General features: G+C 35.8%; 1 protein-coding gene across 1 annotated transcript; it reads right to left on the reverse strand.

The window, feature by feature from the left end:
* Positions 1–516: 516 nt before the first annotated feature.
* On the reverse strand, positions 517–25857 carry LOC132543388 (codanin-1-like). Its single transcript, XM_060206880.1, is given in 28 exon segments — positions 517–1802; positions 3337–3444; positions 3839–3984; positions 4353–4416; positions 6762–6860; positions 8367–8569; positions 8812–8957; positions 9925–10007; positions 10338–10538; positions 11990–12117; positions 12590–12644; positions 12789–12884; positions 13356–13437; positions 14279–14442; positions 14915–15058; positions 15451–15513; positions 16035–16194; positions 17645–17742; positions 17992–18157; positions 18577–18689; positions 19427–19544; positions 19836–19914; positions 20276–20377; positions 21091–21284; positions 21755–22090; positions 23013–23737; positions 25763–25803; positions 25806–25857. Coding segments are annotated over 28 exon segments (4731 nt in total). The 3' UTR covers positions 517–1037.
* Between the last annotated feature and the right edge of the window lie 98 nt (positions 25858–25955).

Here is a 25955-nt window from a genome sequence, read left to right on the forward strand (position 1 = left end):
ATCCCTGATTTTGTATATACTTTTCTCTGTCACACAGATAACACTGGAGTTTGTATGACTGCCTTGATACACATGATCACTGACTTTGTATTATACTTTTGTCTGACACAGTGATATCAGACTTTAGTTACTATTCTGCCCTGACCTCTAAGATACTTAAACAAGTGTTTGTAGTGCCTTAATAATCACTCATTATCAAAAAAAAAAAAAAAAGATTTTCTATACACAGGAACAATCACAAAAATTTCACATCACACTTTTCTTTACAAACTTTCCACCTGTAAGGGCTTGAGTTATAGCCTCCAACTGATTTGCATCTTTGATAATTATTGTTTAAATCAAAACAAATTAGCAGTTGATTCTGCCTGAATAAAGCACTGTATTTACCATATTACATGAAATGTTTCTAGGTTTTTTTTGGATAAAACCAATGAAATAATCTCATGTATAAAAGCTTTAGTGGATATCACAGGACTGTACAAGTAATTATTTCAAATGATGTCTTATTTGTGCATTTAATACATAGTCACAATAACAAAGAACCAATTTAGAGCTGGTTTAATGTAATATATTACACAATCCCAACATTCTTATTTTACAATAATATGATATATTCCTGAATGTATACTCTACAGTACATCGGACACTGTAGAAGTTTACTCCCAGGTATGATTTTGTTATATAATCTCAAAACAATTTTTGCCAATTCAAAAGTGAACAGGTCAAAGATTAATCAGGCTTAATTTTTATTCTAATATATACACAATACTTAGGTGTAATATTTTTTGTAAATCCGAAGTGTTGGGAGATCAATTTTTTCTGCTTCTGCTCATGTGACAGGAAGTTAACATGGGTGCTGGAGATTGAAGCATGGCATTAGATTGTTGGTGTTATCTATGCTGGTTTCAAGTAGAGGTAAAACTAATCAAACCATACTGCTTACAGATTATTCTGAACATCTGATCTTTCAAGTGCGTAAAAAGTTTTAAGGCAGCTAGTTGAGAGAATGAACTGTCCTAATTATCCCTTGTCAACTCTCAACTTACTGAGCTATCTGTGCAGCTGTAATGATCAGCTAGGTTGATTTCTTCTGTCCTATTAGTAATGTTTAGCTCATTTGCATCGTTTTGATTTATATCATTTTTCTGAACAATGTTGGCAGCAGGCTGTTGAAAAGTTTCTCCATACAATGTGCAAAGAATTTTTGTATCTGTGTGGGATATAGGCTCTGCTATAAATGGATCTAGGTGGACAACAAGCAATTCTTGACACTCTGAAGTTACAATTAAATCTCTGTGGGCTATTGGCTGACCCAGACAATCTGGTCTCTCTGAAGGTACACTTAAATCTCTGTGGGCTATTGGCTTACCCAGACAATCTGGTCTTTCTGAAGGTACACTTAAATCTCTGTGAGCTATTGTCTGGTCTGGACAATCTGGTCTCTCTGAAGGTATACTGAAATCACTGCGAGTTATTGGCTGGCCTGAAAAATTTGAAGGTACACTTGGTGTTGACTGGACTATAAGCTGTTTCTGACACTCTATGGGCAAATCTAAATCTGTGCAAGAGGCTACAGATCGTCCTAGACACTCCAGTGGTATATCAGGAAGTTTTTGGTATACAACTTCCTCTGGACGTGCCTGGTTTATTGTTCTTGTGATGCGCTTGGCTAGTGAAGAATTGATGCTGGCTAGCTGGAACAACCAATCCAATATATCTATAAAATGGGACACACAGAGTCCTTGGAGACGGATGTGATCTACCACCTCACATATACACCAGCCAAGATGTGACACATCATCCTGCAACACAACATAATGATATACTTTACACCAGATTCACCACAAATTTGTTTCCCATGAAAAGGTTGAGCTTAAGGTTGTTATTTGGTATGTTTTTTGCCATATCAGGTAGTAATACATGGATATAACTCAACTAATTGGACATGATAGCATTTAAATCGCAAATATTTAGCATCAAATATTTAGACAAGAGGCCAAGGGGCTTTAACTGTCACCTGAGTCACAATCGTTCTTGTAACATGACATAGAAATGATTTTGTTAAAAAAAGTGATATAACTTCAACTTTCTTGTATACATAATACAAACGTAAATTGTTTATGCGTTTACTGGTGTCCCAAGCTAAGGCTTCTAACCAAGTTTGAATTAAAAGAAAATTCACTCAAGATTTGACTTTTTCTTTATAAAATCTTCTATCCAGGAACAGTAGAACATCTTTGAAATTTCTGTCAATTTGACCCACTTTTGACCCTGCCTATCAGCCACTGAGATCAGTCAAGGTCAATATGTGCATCTTATCAAACTGTCAGCTTATACTAATAAAAAATAAATTTTAACCAAGTTTGAACTATTTCTGAAAGAATGTAAACAAATTATGCTCAAAAATGTAATTTTCCCATATAAAAATATATTAAACTGTACCCCCTCCCCTGGGGAAATGCGAGACCCTGGGGTCATGAAATTTACACTTTTAGTAAAGCATCTAAAAGCCTTTCCAACCATGAAGAATACTTGATTCTACCATACCTGGGATTTGAGAAGAAGATATTTGAAATTTCGGTCAATTTGACTTAATTTTGGCCCGCCACACAGCCTCTGGGGGTCAGCCAAATCAATTTGTGCATCTCATTAAACTGTCATCTTAAACTAATAATTCCATCCAGGATGAAACTATTTCCAATAGAAAATAAACAAATATGTTAAAAAATGTGATTTTCCTATATAAGCTATAGTAGATTTTAACCCTCCTCAGTAGGAAATGTGAGACCCTGGGGTCATGAAATTTACAATTTTGGTAAAGCATCTGAAGGTCTTTCCATCCATGAAGAGTACCTGATTCTACCATACCTGGGATTTCAGAAGAAGATTTTTGAAGTTTCAATCAATTGAACATTTTGGCTCTGCCCCTCAGGTCTCTGGGGGTTGTGGACCATATAATTTACAATTTTGGTGCGCCTTAAGCCGTGGAATAGGTTACCCTGAGATTTTGTCTCCAGTGAACTACAAACTTTGTATTTTTGTGCAATACACATATGTAATATATTGCACAGAATAAAGTGTAAATGTTACAAAATGGTTTTTCCTCAACCTTTGACTCTAAATGCCTCTATATTTCCTCCACCTATGAGATGTGGTCAAATCTTCAAAAATTCCACTACATGGTTTTTGCGAAATTGTGCCAACATGCTCTATACAGATAGATTGATGGCTATTTATCTAGATCAAGGAGATGATGTTGAACCTAGAATAATACCCTTCTGTACCCGACTATTTAGATAAAAAGTGTCTATGAAAGGACTTCTAACCAAAATTTACCTGTATGGCCTGCAAAGTATTCCGACACATCTTACAAAGCTGTTCACAAGACAGCAGGCCCTGATGTAATAAATGAATCAACACATGGCTGTATACTGTCCATGTCAACTGCAACAGACAAGGAAACAGAGTTACAACTTCTCTTTTTAGTAACAGTGTTTAATGGAGGCTTTTTTTAATTCTCCTGCACATCATAGCATATCATTATGTAAAATTTTGTAAAAGTCACAGGTAAGCATTGCAAAAATTTAACAAATGACCAGCAAAGGATAGGGATGTTTTTCACTTACTGACTTTATAAACAAAATTCTGCATCCATAATTTACATTTTGTTAAACTCCCTTTGTCACAATTTCTTAGCCTTATCAAGGCGAAAACAATATATAAACTCTGTGCTATTCTTTAAATATTCAAGATAAAACATTGAATTTCTATATATCACAATCCAATTAAGTGGTTGTATTTATCTAGTGAGAGAACTGATGACATAGTCCTTCCATACCTGTGGATTATTGCATCTGTTCATCTGGAAAACGACTCGCGGACAGAGAAAACCTTGCAGTGGTGTGTACTTCTCTAGATCTGTTCTCCACAGGATATGGAACACTTCCAGCTTGTTGTTTGACCACTGGTCTGGACAACGCTGCACTGAAATGTCATATCAACCAACTAATAGAACCATTAATCAGACATGGTAAAAAGATCAACAGTCTGGTACATTTAAACTGATGGCTTTTTTATGTTAAGATCATGATTCTTAATTTCCATTAAACATAAATAGAATATCTATAGTTGTTTCATTTCTCCAGAATAACTCTTACCTAAGGCCTGACATGGGTCTCATCTTTCCAGAACCTGTCATCACCCCTAACTTAATATCCAAGATCTAACCTAAGGCCTGATACAGGTCTCATCTCTCCAGAACCTGTCATCACTCCAAACTCTTACCTAAGGCCTGACACAGGTCTCATCTCTCCAGAGCTGTCATCACCCCTAACTTCATATATAAGTCTTACCTAAGGCCTGACACAGGTCCATGACCAGTTGTCCATAAGCAACATACACGCCATGAAGAACATCCTGTAACAAAAAGTAGTCTACTGAGATCTTTTACATCTCATCCATGACAAAATTCTTTATCTGTATCACGAACTGTAAAACAATGCTTCATTTATATTACTGCTAGTCAAATCATCCTGGAAATCCCATCTCTCTATCAACCTTACTCAATGTGGATGTCCTGTCTCTCTATCAACCTTACTCAATGTGGATGTCCTGTCTCTCTATCAACCTTACTCACAGGTGGTCTGGAAATCCTATCTCTCTATCAACCTTACTCAATGTGGATGTCCTGTCTCTGTATCAACCTTACTCAATGTGGATGTCCTGTCTCTCTATCAACCTTACTCACATGTGGAGATCCTGTCTCTTTATCAACCTTACTCACATATGGAGGTCCTGTCTCTCTATCAACCTTACTCAATCTGGATGTCCTATCTCTCTATCAACCTTACTCAATGTGGAGATCCTGTCTCTGTATCAACCTTACTCAATGTGGATGTCCTATCTCTCTATCAACCTTACTCACATGTGGAGATCCTGTCTCTTTATCAACCTTACTCACATATGGAGGTCCTGTCTCTCTATCAACCTTACTCACATGTGGATGTCCTGTCTCTTTTATCAACCTTACTCAATGTGGATGTCCTGTCTCTCTATCAACCTTACTCAATGTGGAGATCCTGTCTCTCTATCAACCTTACTCATATGTGGATGTCCTGTCTCTTTATCAACCTTACTCAATGTGGAGATACTGTTTCTCTATCAACCTTACTCAACGTGGAGATCCTGTCTCTCTATCAACCTTACTCACATGTGGAGATCCTGTCTCTCTATCAACCTTACTCACATGTGGATGTCCTGTCTCTCTATCAACCTTACTCAATGTGGATGTCCCGTCTCTCTATCAACCTTACTCAATGTGGAGATCCTGTCTCTCTATCAACCTTACTCACATGTGGAGATCCTGTCTCTCTACAAACCTTACTCAATGTGGATGTCCTATCTCTCTATCAACCTTACTCACATGTGGAGATCCTGTCTCTCTATCAACCTTACTCATATGTGGATGTCCTGTCTCTTTATCAACCTTACTCAATGTGGATGTCCTATCTCTCTATCATCCTTACTCAACGTGGAGATCCTGTCTCTCTATCAACCTTACTCACATGTGGAGATCCTGTCTCTCTATCAACCTTACTCACATGTGGATGTCCTGTCTCTCTATCAACCTTACTCAATGTGGATGTCCCGTCTCTCTATCAACCTTACTCAATTTGGAGATTCTATCACTCTATCAACCTTACTCACATGTGGAGATCCTGTCTCTCTATCAACCTTACTCAATGTGGATGTCCTATCTCTCTATCATCCTTACTCAATGTGGATGTCCTGTCTCTCTATCAACCTTACTCAATATGGATGTCCCGTCTCTCTATCTACCTTACTCAATGTGGATGTCCTGTCTCTCTATCAACCTTACTCAATGTGGATGTCCTGTCTCTCTATCAACCTTACTCACATGTGGATGTCCTGTCTCTCTATCAACCTTACTCAATGTGGAGATCCTGTCTCTCTATCAACCTTACTCAATTTGGAGATCCTGTCTCTCTATCAACCTTACTCACATGTGGATGTCCTATCTCTCTATCAACCTTACTCAATGTGGATGTCCTATCTCTCTATCAACCTTACTCAATGTGGATGTCCTGTCTCTCTATCAACCTTACTCAATTTGGAGATTCTATCTCTCTATCAACCTTACTCAATGTGGATGTCCTATCTCTCTATCAACCTTACTCAATGTGGATGTCCCATCTCTCTATCAACCTTACTCAATGTGGATGTCCTATCTCTCTATCAACCTTACTCAATGTGGATGTCCTATCTCTCTATCAACCTTACTCAATTTGGAGATTCTATCACTCTATCAACCTTACTCAATGTGGAGATCCTGTCTCTCTATCAACCTTACTCAATGTGGATGTCCTGTCTCTCTATCAACCTTACTCAATGTGGATGTCTTGTCTCTCTATCAACCTTACTCACATGTGGATGTCCTATCAGTCTATCAACCTTACTCAATGTGGAGGTCCTGTCTCTCTTTCAACCTTACTCAATGTGGATGTCCTGTGTCTCTATAAACCCTACTCACATGTGGATGCCCTGTCTATCAACATTACTCACAGGTGAAAATTCTGTCTATCATCCTCCACTTAGGATTAGTAGTAGTGATAATGCCAAACTGTGTACAGACAAATGGACAGACAACTGGCTGTGACATAAGATAAACATAGGATTGGACCTACAACAGCATCTCCTATAGTACATAACAGACCCAGTGTTGGTATGCTGTGTCTACTCACCTGTCTCTTCTTCATCACAGCTTGTACTTGGGATATCACAGAATTTATTTTTTCCTCCCCAGGCATCACATGTCCAAAGGCAACGTCTCTTACTACTTGCTGTGAGAGAAACAAACTGTTGAAATGAATAATCTAACAAGCTTATAGTCAGTGTTGAAAGCAACACATATACCCTGCCTTGCAATAATTGGCATTTTTGAAGCAATTTTGTGGTTAACCATTTGACCCCAAACACGATCCCTCACAAGGTCTCCTAGTAAAATAGCATTGTATCAATTTTAATCCTAATTACAATAAATTTCACGTATAGTGGTCATCCCTTACTCAAGTTAACATCTGGAAATCTGAAAATCTGTAAATAACTTAATTTCGCATGGGATTTATTTTCGTGTTAATATGCAATGAGGTCAGTGAAATCAAATCCCTTGCGATTGTTTGTACGAAAATAATTCTTGAGGACATCCATGCTGATTCGGTTACAAACATCGGAGTCGTTACATCAAATAGGCCATCATTCACAAATTTTAGTAATTTCTGGACCACCATTCCTGAAATCACGTACATTATGTATTTGCAAATATGTCTGAAGATGTAAGCTCATGAAATCTAAGTGACTTACAGAGATCATTAATATAAAGGCAATTAGATAAACACCAATATCCTCCATTCCTTATTGTAACTGTTGATATATATTGTTTGTTACTATATTCATCCTACAGTGAATCGTAATATCTTATTTCAACCAAAGTACCTGTTAACAATTCTATTGAAAAGCAAAAAGACCTGGGTGGGTTTATTCCCCAAAACTGACTTATTGCAGGATGAAATCAGCCTCTAGAATCCACTTATTTTGGGAATAGGTGAATTAGAGGAATGATCTCTCACAAAATCGAAGTGATTTACAGTAACATTACTGCAATGTGCTATGAATGGAATAACTAACACTCAATAGGAACTATTTGTTTATTTATCAAAACAGCGCTCTTACATCTTTTTTTTAAAATTCAAATTTGAATTATAAGATTTTTTGAATCATCAACAAATCTTGTTTATCCAACAACATGAGCAGATTGACAATGTTGTTTTCAGGTAGCTGGTATTCTTTGTAAAAAATTAATCTCAACATAAAATTCTCAGAGGCCTGAACTCTTGAAAGGCTCTTTCACTGTAAGATGTCCTAACATTTTTGGAAGTTTCATTCCCTTAAATGAAATGGTTATCATTCAGGATAAATACTGAAAAGTACTCAGTGGGTGTATGTAGAGTAGAGATGTATCTTTATCTGTCAGACTTATGGAAAATCAGTCAAGATCTCAGGTATGTCAGTTGACCAGGGCAATTTTCACTTCTCTGATCATGACAGGGATTTTTTCCCTTAGTTGTGTCCTTGGGACACTTAATATCCCTACTGCTCTGTCTAGCATGGTGTAGGCCTTATATATGATGTTCAGTAATGAAGGAAACTGATATGGCAGAAAACCTTGCCACAAAATCACCCTGGTTGTTAATAGGCAATAAAGCAATCAACAGTGTAAGTAATACAAGAATTATCACATAACGTCTTTATTATGACGGTAACCCCCATATTGTAGCTGTATATCTCACCTTTATTTCTATAAGAACATCAGAAGGACTTGGGACACTCTCATCATGTTCCTTAGCCAAAACATCCATACATCCCTCTGTTTCTAGGACTACAGTATTGCCAGGGTGACCAGTCTCCGTAACCTCGTTCTGCTTCTGTTGTGTCAACAGGCAGACTTTGAGGATCCGCTCCAATTCTGTCTGTAGCTCACTTTGGTACATAGCTGTGGAATATACACAGCTGTGAAATACTTAATACAGGAAAGTTCATTCTGATACACAGCTGTGGAATACTTAATACAATACAGTTTACTTAGGTACACAGTTGTAAAATATTCAACCTTACATCATAATTTACACAGGAGCAGAAATCTTACTGTCATAAATTTAATACAATAATTGTAAAAATTCTGTTTTGAAATTTTCCAACCATTTAGTGAAAATCAAAAACAGAGGGAATGTTCACCTGTGGTGATGTGTTTTGTCATCCACAGCTGGACCTTTTCCATGGTGATACGGAGACAGATCTTTGTGGCAGTGTTGACGACAGCACGGGACTGATCATCTGGTAGAAGTAACGTGAGGGCAGCATCTATCTTTTTCTCACAATAACTGAAGGAAAAACAGGAATTGTCTAAGTAGTCCTAGTCAATATTGTCTTTTAATGATACCTACATACAGTTTATATACTGACAAATACCTTTTATCTTATACCAACTATAAAAAAATCTTGGTAAAAATAGTTATTTTCCAAGAATTAGTATTCCTATATAAAGTTGCTGTTAAAATGGCAATTAAATAAACTTTTCATTACAAGAGATCCCAGAGGGATCTTGGCATCCACCATTGTTTGATCTTATATGCTCTTTGAAATTTGGACCTTTTCCCTTCTTTTCTCCTCTCTGTTTTTGCTCTTAATGATAAGACATTTTAACATTCCTTTGCAGAAATAGCTATGATAATCTTACCTGTCTAGAAGCCATTTTGTTTCATCTGATCAGTCCAAAAATCAAATGAGCACGAGGAAAGATCAAAGGGAACATATATATGAAATTTGAGAGATCTGTTCAGTACTTCTTAAGAAATAGCAATAACAATCTTTTCTAAGCAAAATCAAAGATGGCTGCCTGTTGGTCCTTTTGTTTTTCTGATCAGTCCCAAATTCAAACAGGCACAACCAGGGACCTAAAGGAACCTATACATGAAATTTGAGAAAGATATTTACAGTAGTTTTCAAGAAATATCAGTAACAATCTTTCAAAGTCAAAATCAAAGATGGCCACTTTCAGCCAGTGTTTTTTCTGAATAGTCCTAAAATTACATGGGCACAACCAGGGACCAAAGGGAACCTACATATACAGTTTTAGAAAGATCCATCTAGTACTTCTCATGAAATAGCAATAACAAAACTTGTTAATGGATGGACAGACCACAGTCCATGGTGCAGAGTGATTTAAATAGCCCACCATCTGATGATGGTAGGGTAAAAACTGTTAAACTTAACACAATGTTTTTATACAATATTTACAATCATTATCTCAGATGTCATGTTTTTCAGTCCAATATTCTTATAACAAACCTTTCAACTTCTATGGCAGATATGGCCTTCACTTGCTGCACACAATCTTGGGAAATCTTCAGTAATATGGATTGTAATTTGTCCTGAAAAGAAAGTGATAAATGTTTCAACATCTCTGAAACCCCTAGGGACTATTTCACATCTACATGGGTAGGGGGCAGTTTCTTGTAAACTTGCACTCTTAAAGCAAGCTTCTAACAGTTATTTAAGAATTTTCATTCATCAATAACAAAGCCAAAATCGTTATTTACATAATCATATAATACAGACTAATTAATGCAACTTTTACCTTCATATTAACAAAAACATTTACAATCAATTTACATCTAGTTCTTCACCACTTTGATATCGGATGATTGTTTCCGTGTGGAAGTAGTATATTTCCAGGTATATAGTTTCAGTGAATTACTTACTTTGGCCTTGGCAGTTGGAGACGAGTTTGCCTGGGTTTCAATGTGATCAGACAGCCGAGTTTTACCCCTTTTGATGGAGGTGGACAGTAGAGTTGACCGAAACCTTTTTATGTAGTTAGAGGCTGTTCTGTCAGCCACAAAGTCCACTGTCCTTCTCAATGATGCTGGATGGTTGTGGAAAAAGTTCTCCTCAAGGTGGAGCTGTTACAATTAATAATAACCATGACAATAAGAGTTAACAAACAGAAGCTCTGATACGATACATATATCTGACTCCTTAGTAGCTTTTCCAACCTGACAAGATGAATGACTTTTGACTAAAACCAAGGATAAAGCAATACATGTCCCATTCTGGCCCTTATAAAATACTAAATTTTACTAAGGTTTATGTTGGATGAAAATTCTTCAAAGAATGAAGCCCCTACAGCCCTGACAATAATTTTCTAATAGTAAGTGACCTTGACCCAACAACCACGAAACTTTAACTTATACAAGATATGATTGTTCTGAAGTGTGAGGATTGATTTAAATCTTTAAGGAATGAAGCCATTAGAATTCCAACCATTTCCTTAAAGTAGTAATGGTGACCTTGACCTAACAGCCCTGAAGCCCGAACTTTTTATAGATATATTGGTGCTGTATAATTGTGTTCTAATTGTGTAGACAGAAAAGTTTGATGAAAACCCTGCAAGGAATGGAGCTGCTTGACCACTGACAATGATTTTCTACAAATAATAAAGCGAAAATAAAGGATTCTCAACATCCACGAACTTTTTTTTTGTTGAACACATTGTAAGGAGCTCTACAGAATACCTCTAGTATCCATTCAGGAACCTAGCTGCAATAATGTGTTGGTTCTTGAACATTGTTTTCTCTAAAAATAATAAGTAACCTTGACCCAACAACCCTGAGATTTTAACTTGTCTGTGACATAACTGTCATTTCTGGAAAAAGTTAGAGGTTTGATCAAAATCCTATAAGGAATGAAGCCACTAAAGTGCTAACAAACTTTGGTGTTACCTGTATATATATATATACTGACATACAGAGAGGAAAACTAGAATCTCGATGACAGTTTATAGACAGGAAACTGTATATAGTCACTTAGCCTATCATATTGTACAAGATTTTTATTGAATAAATAAACAAAAAATATCTAACCTTTTGTTCATTTTGCAAAGTGAAAATCCACAAAATTTCAAATGAAACGAGAATAACAAGTTACATTTCTTATATACTTTGAAAGTACAGACAATTCAAATCAGAAATTGAAACACTGATCAAATCTAACGATCACCTGGGATTTATTACACATTTCATTACTAGCCTTCAAAGCCAACAAAAAGAAAACAAAGTGAGCAGACACAAAGATATACCTCTCGCACCCCAAATTTTTACACACAGGTCTTATTTGCAAAATGGTCAAGGGTGACCTTTGACCTTTAACTATGACCAACAAAATTTGATCAGCTTTAGACATTGGTGGTGTCATTTTATGATGTAAATATCACCTAAAACTGTTCAGAGAATCATGGTATATCTTATACACAAGGTTATCATGGATGTACATACTCCCACATGGATGCACAAAGTGATGACAATCTACCTACACAAATTACTTTCAATGTTTATCAATATGTGTCTATACATACCTGTGTTTGTCTCTCTGTTAGGGATGGCTGAGAGCGGTCATCGGCAGATATGGGTGTGATCTTTCTAATCGTTGAATTTTTACTGCTGCTACCCACAGAAAACTCGACAAGTAGGGTTCGTATCTCTCCTGTAATAAAGAACAGTCAAGGTCTGAATCTCTCCTGTAGTACAAAAGTGATAGGATTCAAATCTTTCCTGCAACACAGAAAACTTTTTCAAAATTCGCCAGAATTAAAACTTTCCAAATACAAACCCATTAAGTGGAACAGAGTTAAGACTGTCACTGTTAAAATATGTACCCATAAGGTTAAGACTGTCACAATACATACCCATAAGGTGTGATAGAGTTAAGACTGTTAAAATACGTACCCATAAGGTTAAGACTGTCACAATACATACCCATAAGGTGTGATAGAGTTAAGACTGTCAAAATACATACCCATAAAGTGTGATAAAGTTAAGACAGTCAAAATACATACCCATAAGGTGTGATATAGTTTAGACTGTCACAATATAAACCCATAAAGTGTAACAGAGTTTAGACTGTCATAATACATACTTGTATGGTGTAATAAAATTCAGGCTGTAATAATACATACCCATATATGGGCAACAGGTGTAATATAACTTCTGGTCCACAAATCCCATTTTATCCTGAAATGAAAATTGACATCTTAATCCTGATAATTCGCCAACAATTCCACATAAAATGAAACACATTACTCAATGGATAATTGGAATAGAAGTAAATATTGCCCAGTGATTAATAGAATTATACAAAATTTTACTAATAGTTACCAAGGAAACGCCTTTCTGTTGATCTGGTAAGGAACTCATACAGGCAATGTCATCAGGGATCTCAGAGAAATAAAATCCTTCTGGTATCACAGCATTCTGTAAATGAAATCAACAGCCTATACAAACAATATCTTGAGTTATATCAGCAAAATATTCACTAATGATATCATCAATCATTCCATTGATGATTTCAAATAGTGAATGGTTTCTGTTAAAATGATGAAAAAACCAACTTTGTTTCATACATCCTGTATAAAAGGAGACATACAGGACCCTATATATACTAAAAGAACCGATACTTATATATCTACCTCATTCCAAGTGATAAACCATGTGGCAGGGCCAGATCGTGGTACCCTAGCACATGTCTTAATGGATGGTAGCCTATCGCTATGAACACATTTAAAAAAAATTTCAAGAATTATATCCATGTAATGATAGTTGATGTCAATTTGAATGCAGGAAGTGGATAAAGACCAGCTTAGCCACATGGATATGTTATCCCTTTTAAGCCCGTCTTGGCCTGCCTTTCATAACATTACCGCAATGGGACTAAACATTACAAACCTCAAACAGCCAGCTGATAGTGGTTACCACTAACAGATTTGCATAACAGGAATTGGAAAAGTCTTTATAATCCCAGGTCTGCCTGTGAAAGAAATGAATGAAATACTGTAGTAAATCCACAGGGCCAACACACAATATCTGACTCAAAGTTGCGGGGTGGGAACTGATCAGAGTAGATAGAATAGTACAAACAGTGCTAACTATATAGGTTCCAGGTCTAGTACAACACTCATTGGTGTAGATAGAACAGTACAAACAGTGCTAACTATATAGGTTCCAGGTCTAGTACAACACTCATTGGTGTAGATAGAACAGTACAAACAGTGCTAACTATATAGGTTCCAGGTCTAGTACAACACTCATTGGTGTAGATAGAATAGTACAGACATTGCTAACAATATAGGTTCTAGGTCTGGTACAACACTTATTGGTGTAGATAGAATAGTACAAACAGTGCTAACTATATAGATTCTAGGTCTGGTACAACATTCACTGGTGTAGATAGAGTAGGACAAAAAGTGCTAACTATATAGGTTCTAGGTCTGGTACAACACTTATTGGTGTAGATAGAATAGTACAAACAGTGCTAACTTTATAGGTTTTAGGTTGGGTGCAACACTTACTGATGCAGACAGAGCAGGACAAACAGTGGAAGCTGTATATGTTCTAGGTGGGTCACAACATTTATTGGTTTAGACAGAGCAGGTCAAACACTGCTAACTATATAGATTCCAGGTCTCGCACAGCATTTATTTTGGCATATACAGAGTATGACTAACAGTGTAAATTGTATAGTTTCTGGTAGGATTTTACACTTACTGGTGTAGGTAGAGTAAGACAAACACTGCTAACTATATAGTTCCTGGTAGGATATCACACTAACATTGTGAACTGTATAGTTCCTGGTTGGATATAACACTTACTGGTGTAGGTAGAGTAAGACAAACAGTGCTAACTGTATTGGTTCCAGGTTGGGTGCTATCTGATCCATCATACTCAAAAATTCCACCACCCATGGAACAGTCAAGGTCAGTCGTCCAAGAAGAAATGCTGTCTTCAGACACCTGGTAAGGTCAATTTGCATTGACTTTTGAATGATAGAACATAATGATTAATATCAGTTCAACACTGTTGGTGCATAGATAGAGTCTTAACATCTTTGTAACTTCAAAAAATTGGACTCCTTCTTTAAAAAAAATCTATGACTTCGTTTTTAGCAAGAGCGCATGGAATGTAAGAAAACTTGACTTTTGGGTTGATGTACAAGGAATACTATCAGTCCTGTAAAGACGGGAGGACATGAATTCACTACAGTTGAATAATTGAAGTTTGTGGGTATGCAGTGTCTTTTTCCTTAGGTATGGAAGAGTCATATTTAGTTCAAACCTCGAATTTAATTGTATTCCAAGGAAAGCAAACCAAATATTTCTTTCTAGTATAGGAATAAATACAGGTATATCAATGAATGTACCAATCAATGAAATTTACCTCATTACAACTGCATGTACGACAATTTGTTTCCAGTATAAAACATTGAACAGGTGCATGTTACAACTTACATGTCTTCGAAGAGAGATGTACATTGCACTTAGCTCGTCAGAGATTCTTGATCCAGTCTGATATGGTAGAAAATATACAAATCCCAGGAATTTGGCCACTAGTCGGACTGTCATCAAACACGACACAAATTGGTCCTTCTCTTCCTAAAAGCAACATTGGTCAAAAATAAATATCAACTGTGACTTTCACTATCTTGGAATGAGTTACTGATACAACAACTTTATATTGCATATGGAAGATACTTATCATTTGTTTATAATTTTTTAACATTTCTAGGTTTCCTTTCGAACCCCCCTGCTTCCCGGCTCTCCTCCACTTCTTTCTCTGATAATTAAGATTTGTCCTCAAGATATGTGTTAGATTACCTATACATCTTTAGAGCCCTCCTGATCAGTCTGTTAGACAACTGTTACATACTTTACACTGCTAGATTACTTACATCCTCAGAGCCCTCCTGATCAGCCTGTTAAACAAGAGACCTTGTGATCATTCTGTTAGACAACTGTCTCATACTTTACACTGCTATATTACTTACATCCTCAGAACCCTCCTGATCAGTCTGAGTCTCCTCTTGAGATGCAATAGATACACTGTTTAACTGGAAGCAATAAAAAGCAATAATGTATACCATAAAGCAATAAATGACTTCACTGAAATTAATTAAGTACAAGGCAAAAATGTAAAAAAGTAAAAAGTATTATTAATTTGCAGGGATTTAAAACTTAACAAGATTCAATTCTTACCAGAACACAATTGATATGATGACTTGGACCTCAATGACCTTGACAAAAAATGTGTCTTTGAGAATATTTTTTTAACATCTTTTTTTTTCATAACCTTGACAGACAAAGTGTTTGCAGGAAGATTTCTGTTAAACTGACCTCTATGTCCTTGACAAAGAATCAGCCTAAGAGAAGATTTTTGTATAAATGGCTTCTACAACCTCAACAAAGAATAACTGGCCTCTATAACCTCACCAAAAAACTGGTCTGTGAGGTTTTTGTAGATCAGACTTCTATGAAATTGACAAAGAATGTGTCTGTGAGATGATTTATGAATGTCGGACCTCTGTGACATTGACAAACAATTTGTCTGTGTGGGGTTTAGTGTATATCTGACCTCTAGGACTTTGGCTGAGAATGTATCTGTGAGGTGTTGATTGAAAACTGGACTACTGGCAGCCATAATGAAATCACGGAAGAACTCTTGACAGCCTGGGAAGGATGGAGCAGGACAGGGTCCCCCAACACTCAAGGGCATGATGAACCGCTCCTGTAACCTGGAGGAAACAAATCAACTTTGTTACACATCTCAAGTCAGACTGTATCTACAATTTCTAATCCTAAATCAACGACATTCTATTGAATTAGAAAACAATCAACTAAAACAGGACTGTGATGGACTTCATCCTACATTTCCTTACAACGATGATTCAAAATCAAATGTTTTCAAAGCAAAACACATCAAATCTACTTTCATCTCCTGTAATGACAGAAAGGTGATAAATGGCTGAAAGACAAAAAGCATACAAAGTTACCCCACTGAGAGCAGAAAAAATTTAACTAAGTTTATAAACACTTAAGCATTTAGCGATGTATATATAGCTGACAGAGTAAAACATAACGTGACAAAAGAATAACTCAATTTGACTTCGTGCACAAAGAACTTTTTCGAGGACCACTATGTTCAAGTATCTCTCAGCTTAATTCTTTTTGTAAAAACCTGCTATGTCAAATCATCAAGACTGAGAATCTCAAATATACTTCTATCTGAAAGTGGTCCAAACCTGACCTCTGACTCATTCACCTTGATTCCTAGTCACTCTAATCTAATTGCACTTAGAACAGTCTAATGTAATTACATGTGTATACATAGAAATTCTGTTGTGGCATTTGTTAAATGTTTCATATACAAGTAATAAAATTTGGCCATTGACTCAAACATTCTGATAAGGTATAGAACTTATATTGTCATTGTCTGATGTAAATATATCCATGTTAAAAAAAATTATATATATCATTGAATTTGTATAACGGTTACAGCTGTCCTAAAGTATATTGGTTGATTATTGATAAACAATTACCATTATCTAATATTATTATGTCATGTTACAAAATGGCTACCATGGCTATCATATTGAGCTTTTGACAAGGAAAAAAAATAAAGAGCACTCTGTCTTCCTTTTCATAAAATCCAAAACAATTTTCAGCTCAATGGTACCAGTGGACCTTGAGAAATTTTAAATTAAAAGTGTTTTCAACATGGTGACCATATTCGATTTCGGACCTGCACCAAAAAAAAACAAAAAAAAAACCAAAAAAACAAGAAAACCTAGTCAGCACTATCTCATGATCATTTGTAGCAACTTTCAGATCAATCAAACTTGGGGAAAATGAGAAGTTTGTAATATGTGCTGGTTGAGAAAACTATGATTGCACAGTCATGTTACAAAATGGCCATTTTGGCTGTAGGAACACTTTGTCTGCTTCCCTTCCTTAACATTCCCACCAATTTTCTGATCAATCACAACAGTGGAACTTGAGAAGCCCTTGGTCAGGACCACTTCAAGATCATTCCTTGTATGTTTTTACTGATTTCCAGTGGTGGAACTGAAGAAGCAGTGTCATATACAAAAAGTTGACAATGGACGGCACATAGTGATGGATGAAACACAATGATTATCAGTCAGTCTAAAAACAGAACCACTGAGTTTTCAAAAAAACTTAAACCTTTTAAATTTCTCTGGATTTGTCCTTTTCAGTTGATTAAGGAGAGCATCATCCTCATCTTCCCCATCAGGCTTCAAACTTCCATCTCCCTTACACATCTGTCAAAATATAACTCATTTCATCCCTTACACATGTCAAAGTCAATTGTTTCATCATAACATATATACATCATCTATAACACAATTTATGTTAACATTTGCATAGATATTTGTCATCAATTTGGCTGAACAAAAGGAATCAAAAGCTCAGAATAATTAATAAAAGATTTCCTCTGCTAACTCAATAATCGATCAATGATAAAACTGATATGGTAAAACTAGATTACCACACTATGCCAAGTTCTATACCGTAATAAGCTGTGACTGGAACAGTCGTGCAAAGTGGACATGGTTAGCAAGCTCAGTTTTGTAGTTTACGAGGGCTCGTATCTTGTCCCCAAGGAAGGCAGCTACAGACCATCCAGAACTCATGTGATTAGCTTCCCATTCTCTCAATAGCTCATAAAATGTGTCCCTGTTGATAGTCAGATTATTTCTATAACAAATGAACTGGCTTGCCAATGCATAACGGCTGGCAAACATTTCTAAATTTTCTAAAAATTCTGTTTTTTCAACTTTATTCATAACACAACAGAGTTATGTTTGACATACAATGAAATCAAGTTTAAATTTAAGACAATTTTACTCTTTATTAAAATGAATTAAAAAGAAATCTTAGCTGCAGGCTCCGGATGATTAACAATGAGAATGGCACCAATTTACATGCATCTTAATTATCTATGGATTGTAAAACTATATTTATTTTGTAATTTCTTTATAAGAACGGGAGAGGAAACTAACTGGCTCACCTATAAAAATATATTGAATAAACATGGTATGTGCTAAACACCCCTTGACTTTTTTTTCATGTTTTGGTGTCCTAAGAACACTTACCGTTGTTTCTTAAAGAGGTGAAAGCTTCCATCATTAGGGAAGTTTTTACGGTTGTCCGTTTCTGCTTGGAATGATACACCTCCTATTGGAGACTTGGGAAATGCAGGAAGAGCCTGTAGATAAACAAGTCATGGATATAAAATGATATTTAACATTAATTTGCCTTAAGTTCTTATTTTGAAAAATTCTGTGATCAGGAAGAACAAAAGCCATAAAAGGGTCAATGGTCCTTTTTTCCTTTTGATTCAAGAAAAATGGCAATGTCTAGAAAATGATGAGCTTTAATATGTGCAAAAACCTAAAAATGTATGACACAGATTATTTAATAGCTGTATCTTTAGGTAAAACAGATGACAATTCTGTCACATTAGCCTTACATTCAGTACAGATAAAACATATGACATTTCTTTCTCATTAGCCTTACATTCAGTACAGGTAAAACAGGTGACAATTTCTTAACAGGAAAATATGAACACAAAATTTCCCTGAGGATTGGAGCCTTTCATTAATCTCAAATGTATAACCCATAAAAATCACTGTGATAAGCTTCAATTGCATATCAATTATGTCTTTACTAATCAATGTATTGCATATCTTCAGAAAACATTGATCCCTTAAATCTAATACACATGAGTAATTAGATAAAAGTATCACAATTACAGCAGCATTAGAGTAGGTTTCTAAACCTTTCTCTGATGCAGTTGTGATTCATACTCTTACCTCTCTAATGCTCAATCACCCTACATACTTTCAGGTATCCAGCTGGAGAGTAAAGGAATCTTATATCCCCCCAAAATAACTAACAGTGTTGCCTCTACTACCTAAATCCGTCTTAGTAATTGAATGTTACCTTTGGGCCTAGATCATGTTCCAGGACCAGCCAGTCCACTAGCGTTGCAGAGAAGCTCGCTATTCGCTGGTTTTCTGACAAGAGTCGCAGAGTACAACGATCTAAACATTTCAGAAAACTGGAAAAAGAAAATTCTCAAAAATACAGAACCAAAGCAAGTATGTTCAATAGCATTCTGTGAAGAATGTGGGCACACTGATCTCAGGTGATACAATGTAGTGGAAGATCCCTCGTTTACTAGCACTTTGTATTGTTTTTTTTTTGCAAAATCCGCACAAACATAGATGATTAGCTTTAGTGTAAAGACAACACACTTTACATGAAATGTTACGTTATGAAGAAAGAAGTGGTTTGGGAAGGAACATAAGTAAATCATGAAAGATATGAAAACTGATACAATGGCACCTACCTCACTTGTGACTCCAATACTCTGACCGCAAAGTAGACAGCATTGTGAACAGAGCAGAAAAAATTGGTGTCAATTACATCTGAAAGAAAATGATGAATAATTGGTGGTGTTATAATGCCAATTCATTAATTGGATATTTGTTTGATGGACATTTCATACCTTAGTTTATGTTGTACACATTTATCAAAATTCATTCAAAACAGAATGTCTTTGGTGCAAAATCATCAGATGAAGTAGGTATTTGGAAAATACTTCTTTAAAATTTGATATCTGCAGTATCACAATATGTACTTTTAACAAAAATATTCCAGGACCAAACAATGCATGTCCAAATGAATAAATATCAATATTACACAAATATAGCAATAATTTTCAATCCATACTCTTCTCCAAGAAGCACCTCCACAGGACATGGAAATAACAGACTAAAAGTGTCTTACCAAGCCCACTTATACTGGAGACCAGCTCCAGGTCAGCACTGCGGGATGTCATCAACTGCACAAGAAAGTAAATCTCCACAGAAAGGTTAGGCAGCAGGTTTTCTGCAACAGGAAACACACAACCACATATATTGAACAAGTATGTTTAGAGTCATATTTGTTAAGAATGGACTATTTCCTTTATCTATTCCTTTGAATTTTTTACGAGGCATAAACCGTTTCAAAACAACAAATACTCTCCTATGAAGACAGCTGTATATTGAAACCACTAGTTCTAACCAAACTGTAATATTTATTCGCTCAATCCAAAGCAATCCGGAATACACTTCCTTAGTGCTTTTCCAGTATAACACCTACTTCACCTCCAAACTCCAAAATAATTAAGTTACATCTATGGTTATGTTTCTTTTCTATTACTTCTAAGCATATTATCCATTAAATTGTATGGGTGGTACCCTTAAACAAAACCTGGAGTCTTACAAAGGATACATTTTTTACTTAAGTCATGGCCAAAGTTTTACCCAATCAAAAAATGCATATTCAAAGAAACCAGTATCTATGCATAATTTCATGACTTATTCAAAAAAGTGCTAAGAGATGATGGGTTTTCCCAATATACATTTGAATGTGATTAGATGAAACTTCTACAAATATAATCAAACAGTGCAGCTATTTCCCCTGTGTGCATATTTATATATATTTCTAGAAAGTGTGGCAAGGTTACACCTGGCCTTTTTATTGAATGGAATTAACTATATCTTTCTAAAATCTAAAGTGCACTGAAGAAATATCGACATTTCAATAGTCATTAAAACCTTTTAGACAGCAGGAATACAGCTCTGCCAGGACATCCAGTTTGTCTTGGTAAGTTACAGACGAAGGGTCAGCAACAGTAATCTCCAGGACAGAATTTGATCGCTCCAAAAACTTGGAAGGTGTCATTGGACCACCTGTGGATCCCGACAGTCTAGTTAGCTCGCCTTGCTGGAGTCTCTTGGCTTTTTCTTGTCTGTAAAACAAACATTTGATCACTTTACACACAAATAATTAAACTTGACTTATTTCAATGCTTACTGACCATAATTATTCAAATGGAAAATTTATGAAGGCCAAGTATTAAGTTGAATAGGATGTTTGAGAAGATATCAAGATTGTATATAGCATAGTCCTATTAGTACCATCCTGCAGTAAGATATAGACAAATTTAGCATTGTGAACAAACATGTTACATACTATATGTCCTAAGACATGCCCCAACTACAAGATTATCTTTTGTTTGATTTTTTTAATTATAATGACAACCTACATTTAGATACTAACATGACCTTGGTATGTAAAACAATCATGATTAAAAGGTTGATATAGACAGGCAATAGTTGGCCTGTGCAGAGCCATTTCAGGCCAAGGACAGACAACTTCCAGCTTCTCAGGAATGACAATTTGGGAAAAGTAATTAAAATATAGTTTTAGAGATGATACCTTAACAGTTCACGTTCCTCTGTCAGGGACCCTCTGCTGTCTGTCCCTCCTTTAGATTCATCAGCAAGAGTGTGGGTCACAGATGTGTTTTGTGAAGAGTCCAGGAAAATCTTGTTCTGGTGCCATGCCTTGCTTCCCTGTATTGGGGTGGGTTTGATGCGACGAGAGGGCACCTGGGTTGAGTCAGTGCTCTCTTCAGATAAAGTGGTAAAATTTATTCTACGAGATTTTGTTATCACAGTTGGCTTTGTGTTACCTCTTGGTGTTGCATCAAAGTTGGGTGAATTTTTCATATAGGGTGTACACAGTACTGAATCTTCCCTCTGGTCTTGTTTTCTGGTAAGAATCATTAAATACATGTCTATTATATAAACTTATGGCAGTGTATAAGATTTCATTTGTCTCACTGTGAAACTTAGATTATGCATTTACCCTTTCCTTTCAATAAATATATTTCCTTTGATATAAACATGTTTCCAGATTTTTATCCAAATTTTAAGCTCTTTTTATTTTAATGTACACACCAGATTCAATTTAAAAAGTAAATATTTCCTATCATAATTCAACGATGAAGACTAAATAGCAGGTTTGTGACTCCACTTTATCATACTAAATACCTGTGTATAGTTTCCCTTAAGCTTCAAAACCCTATTATTCAGAGCTTGCATTTTTCTCATAATGTGGGTTAATGATGAAGTCAATTTTTAAGTTATATTTAAAAAATGACCTACTTGTTTTAAGTTACATCACATACATTGAAGATAAAACAAAGACAAAATTACTAGCTATAATTGCAAACAATAATAAAAAGTGTCTCGACAATTCCTTTGGCTGATGGATGCTAAAGCTATAATAAGCAAAATACAATCTTAATGTGGTTTTAGGAAAATGGTGAATTAAATATTAATTCGGAGATAAATTTTAGTGCAGTGTGTGCAATAGCCACTAATCTCATAAATGTGATCACAGAGTAAAATTTTTTCTACATATATTTATTAAACGCTTTATAATGAAATTAATGATTTTTAATCACCAATTCCTTATTAAGAGTGGGACCAAAATGTACCAACCACCAATTTTCTTGGAGTTTGACACTAGAAGGTTTTGCTCTGCAGCTTACATACCGATGTGGTTTATGACCAGGAAAATACAATATTTGCTCAGTGGCTATCACACACACTGCACTGAAATTAAAGTAACATTTTTTTTTTGAGCATTTCTTAAATAAGGTTTCTGGAACATTTATGGATGAATTCACCTGGTGGAACCTTCAAAGTCCCCTCCCATTGGTGGGAAGTCATTTATACTGTTTAGACTGAACACTGGTGCTGGAGATAGTTTTGTCAAGTCTGTTCTATTAGCAGAGTGACGTTTTTTTCCACTGGATCGCTTCCCGCTGTTGATCAACAAAGGAGAAGGTGAGTTGTCAATAGAGTGGTCCTTCCGTCCAGCGGAGTAAGGAGAGTTCTTCCTAGAATTTTGATTGACGTCAACATCTGGTGAGACAATAAATTCTCCCAGACTGAATCGTTGTTTGGCTCGTTGTCCATGACTATCTGGTGTTGCATTTAGCTGCCTGCTGCCACGATGTGGTGAATGTCGCTGGTCTCTATTACCAGGGGTTCTATTTCCTCTGCCACGCCCAGATCTCTCAGCTGATGATGGCGTGTTGGAATTTTTCCAAACTCCAGGTGAGTCAACAGAAACATTAGGAGAAAAGACAGATACTGAAGTATCACGAATATCCTCTAAACCATCACCAGGGCTTGATCCAAACAATTGCACTCTTTTACCTCCATCTTCCTTTCGTAAGTGGACAGCCTTTTTCAGTTTTTGAGCTGAGGGAGTTTTGGCTGGTGATGGATTAGCAGAGCGGTTTGATTGAAGGAGGTGGAGAGTTTGATCACGAAGATAATTCAAGAAAAATGGCACAAATTCTTGGTCAAGCTTTGAATAATCCTTCAACTGGTCTGGAACATTTTTCTGAAAAAGAAATCATAACAGTTTTTTTTTTAAAGTATATAATAAATAAAACGTAACTTAAGGTTTTTTAAAATTGCATAAAATAGCATTATGCTGAAATCTACCACAAACAGTTTAGACATCCTCAGCTCTCAACTTATTTCCCAGCTTCTATTCCTTCTGGAAAAATATTACTATCTGGGACACTATAACAGCTGTGAAATATGTAAAATAGAACTAGATGTGTCACAGCATATTAGTATAGAACTACATTTCAAATACAGTCCTATACTTGTATCTGTTAAAAGCGTAAATGAGCAGAAATGAAATTAAGACAGCTGTAGAATGCATTTTATGGACAAGGGCAAAGATGTATGCCCTTGGTCATAAAATGGTTAAAGTTTTAAAATCATTTTGAACATGGATGTATTATAACTGATGTTCGAATTTCAATAAATGGAGGAAATCCAAAATTTTGATGTTTTATTGGTTCACCGTTGTAATTATGAAATAAATGGTAAAATAAATGAAGTCAAATTATTTCAACTCTTTTGTATTGATGCCACCTTGATCCATATTATATATGTAGCAGATGCATATGCCTTCATTAGTGATAAGCTGTATGATGATTTACATAGAGTATGTGTTAAGCTCAAAGTTGTCGCTATGACATTACAATTTTGTTATATTGTGTTATGTACGTAGATCCACAAAACATCACATTTCTGTTGGTGAAAATGAAAAAATGTTAAATCTAAATAATTGTATATAAATTACACCCAATATGGGTATCATGCTATAGAAAGAGTAATTGATTAGTGAAATAATGCATTCTCATAACTATCACGATATAACAAATTTTCATGCAAGATTAGCATTTAATTATGAAACCAAATAAAGTGAACGGCAGCCATGACTTATCACATGTGATGTTATCTCAAATCTCTTTTCTGTATATGACATTATTACTAGCGTCCCAAGCTGCCTGACAATTGCAGCGTCTAGAATTATGAAGAGGTATAATTAATGAAATGAATAAAACACTGTATATACAGGGCTTTCACACCCCATTTTGGGACTGGGGCCCTTAGAATTGGGGAAAATAGCGGCGTTTTCCTTAGAATTGGGAAAACTTGGGGTCTAAATTGGGAAAAAAGATACTATTGTGCATTGGGAATGGGGCCAAATATCGGCCCCAAATCTGGCAGATCGAGAGCCCTGATATAATTACCAATATAAAACGGTTTATTTATTTGCGTACATGCTTTACAGCCATCTTTTATCTGGAAAATTATGCTGAAAAAATGTAGTTATGCACATGACCATCACTTCTTTACCCCTTCATCCTTGTTTCATTTACTACTTTCAGTAATCAATTCATTACTCAAATAAAGTATCATTTTAAATACCAAGTGGTAACAAAAAGCAACATATTTTTGACATGGCCCAATCAATGCAACAGTGTACATTTTTACAGAAAAAAAATTCAGTTGCCTGACTTTCCCCCCAATAAAATCACAAACTTTATCACCCCCATCGCTTATAGTGTGGCTAAAATTAGAACATAGGTAGATCCATGCTCACAGACAATTACAAGAAATACTCCCAATGGTTTTACACTGTAGTCAATGTACAACATTTGTTTGTTATATAAATCGTCATTTTAACACAACAATAGAAATAAATATTTCTATACAAATATATACAGTCACATTGGCTATTGACTGGTGTTGTGAAATCTGATGCCCTTTTTGTTGGAAATATTTAAAAGAACTGTTGTTTCCACTTCAAATGATCCTGAATTTACTCATAGATATTCTAGTTTGTGCCCAATCTGATAATCATAGTCATACTGTCCATGTTTTCGCATATCACAATGGGAATATGAATGGAAACCGTCGGAACCTCTTAAAACTTTGGCCCATAACATGGGAGTCCCAGCTGGTTCTGCATGTAAACATTACTGAAAGTAAACATGATTTTCACCGCGATAGGAATACGAAGTCATATCAAGACGGTATGCTATTAAAGCAAAGAATTCCTTACAAGGTTCGTTCGGTTCTTCAACCAGAAAACTACAGCGCCAGGGGTAAGTTCTCTATTTAAGAGGAGTTCTAATATCGCGGCCATGTTCCCGCCATCCTTTCAAAACGAGACTTCCGGTGGGTGTATGTATAGTTAGTAAAGTGTCATAAATAACGAAACGAAACTGGCATATCGGAAGTCACACAACACTGTA

This window comes from Ylistrum balloti, unplaced genomic scaffold, assembly GCF_031769215.1.
Source record: "Ylistrum balloti isolate Yb309-2 unplaced genomic scaffold, AGI_CSIRO_Ybal_v1 Utg369754, whole genome shotgun sequence".
Lineage (NCBI taxonomy): Eukaryota > Metazoa > Mollusca > Bivalvia > Pectinida > Pectinidae > Ylistrum > Ylistrum balloti.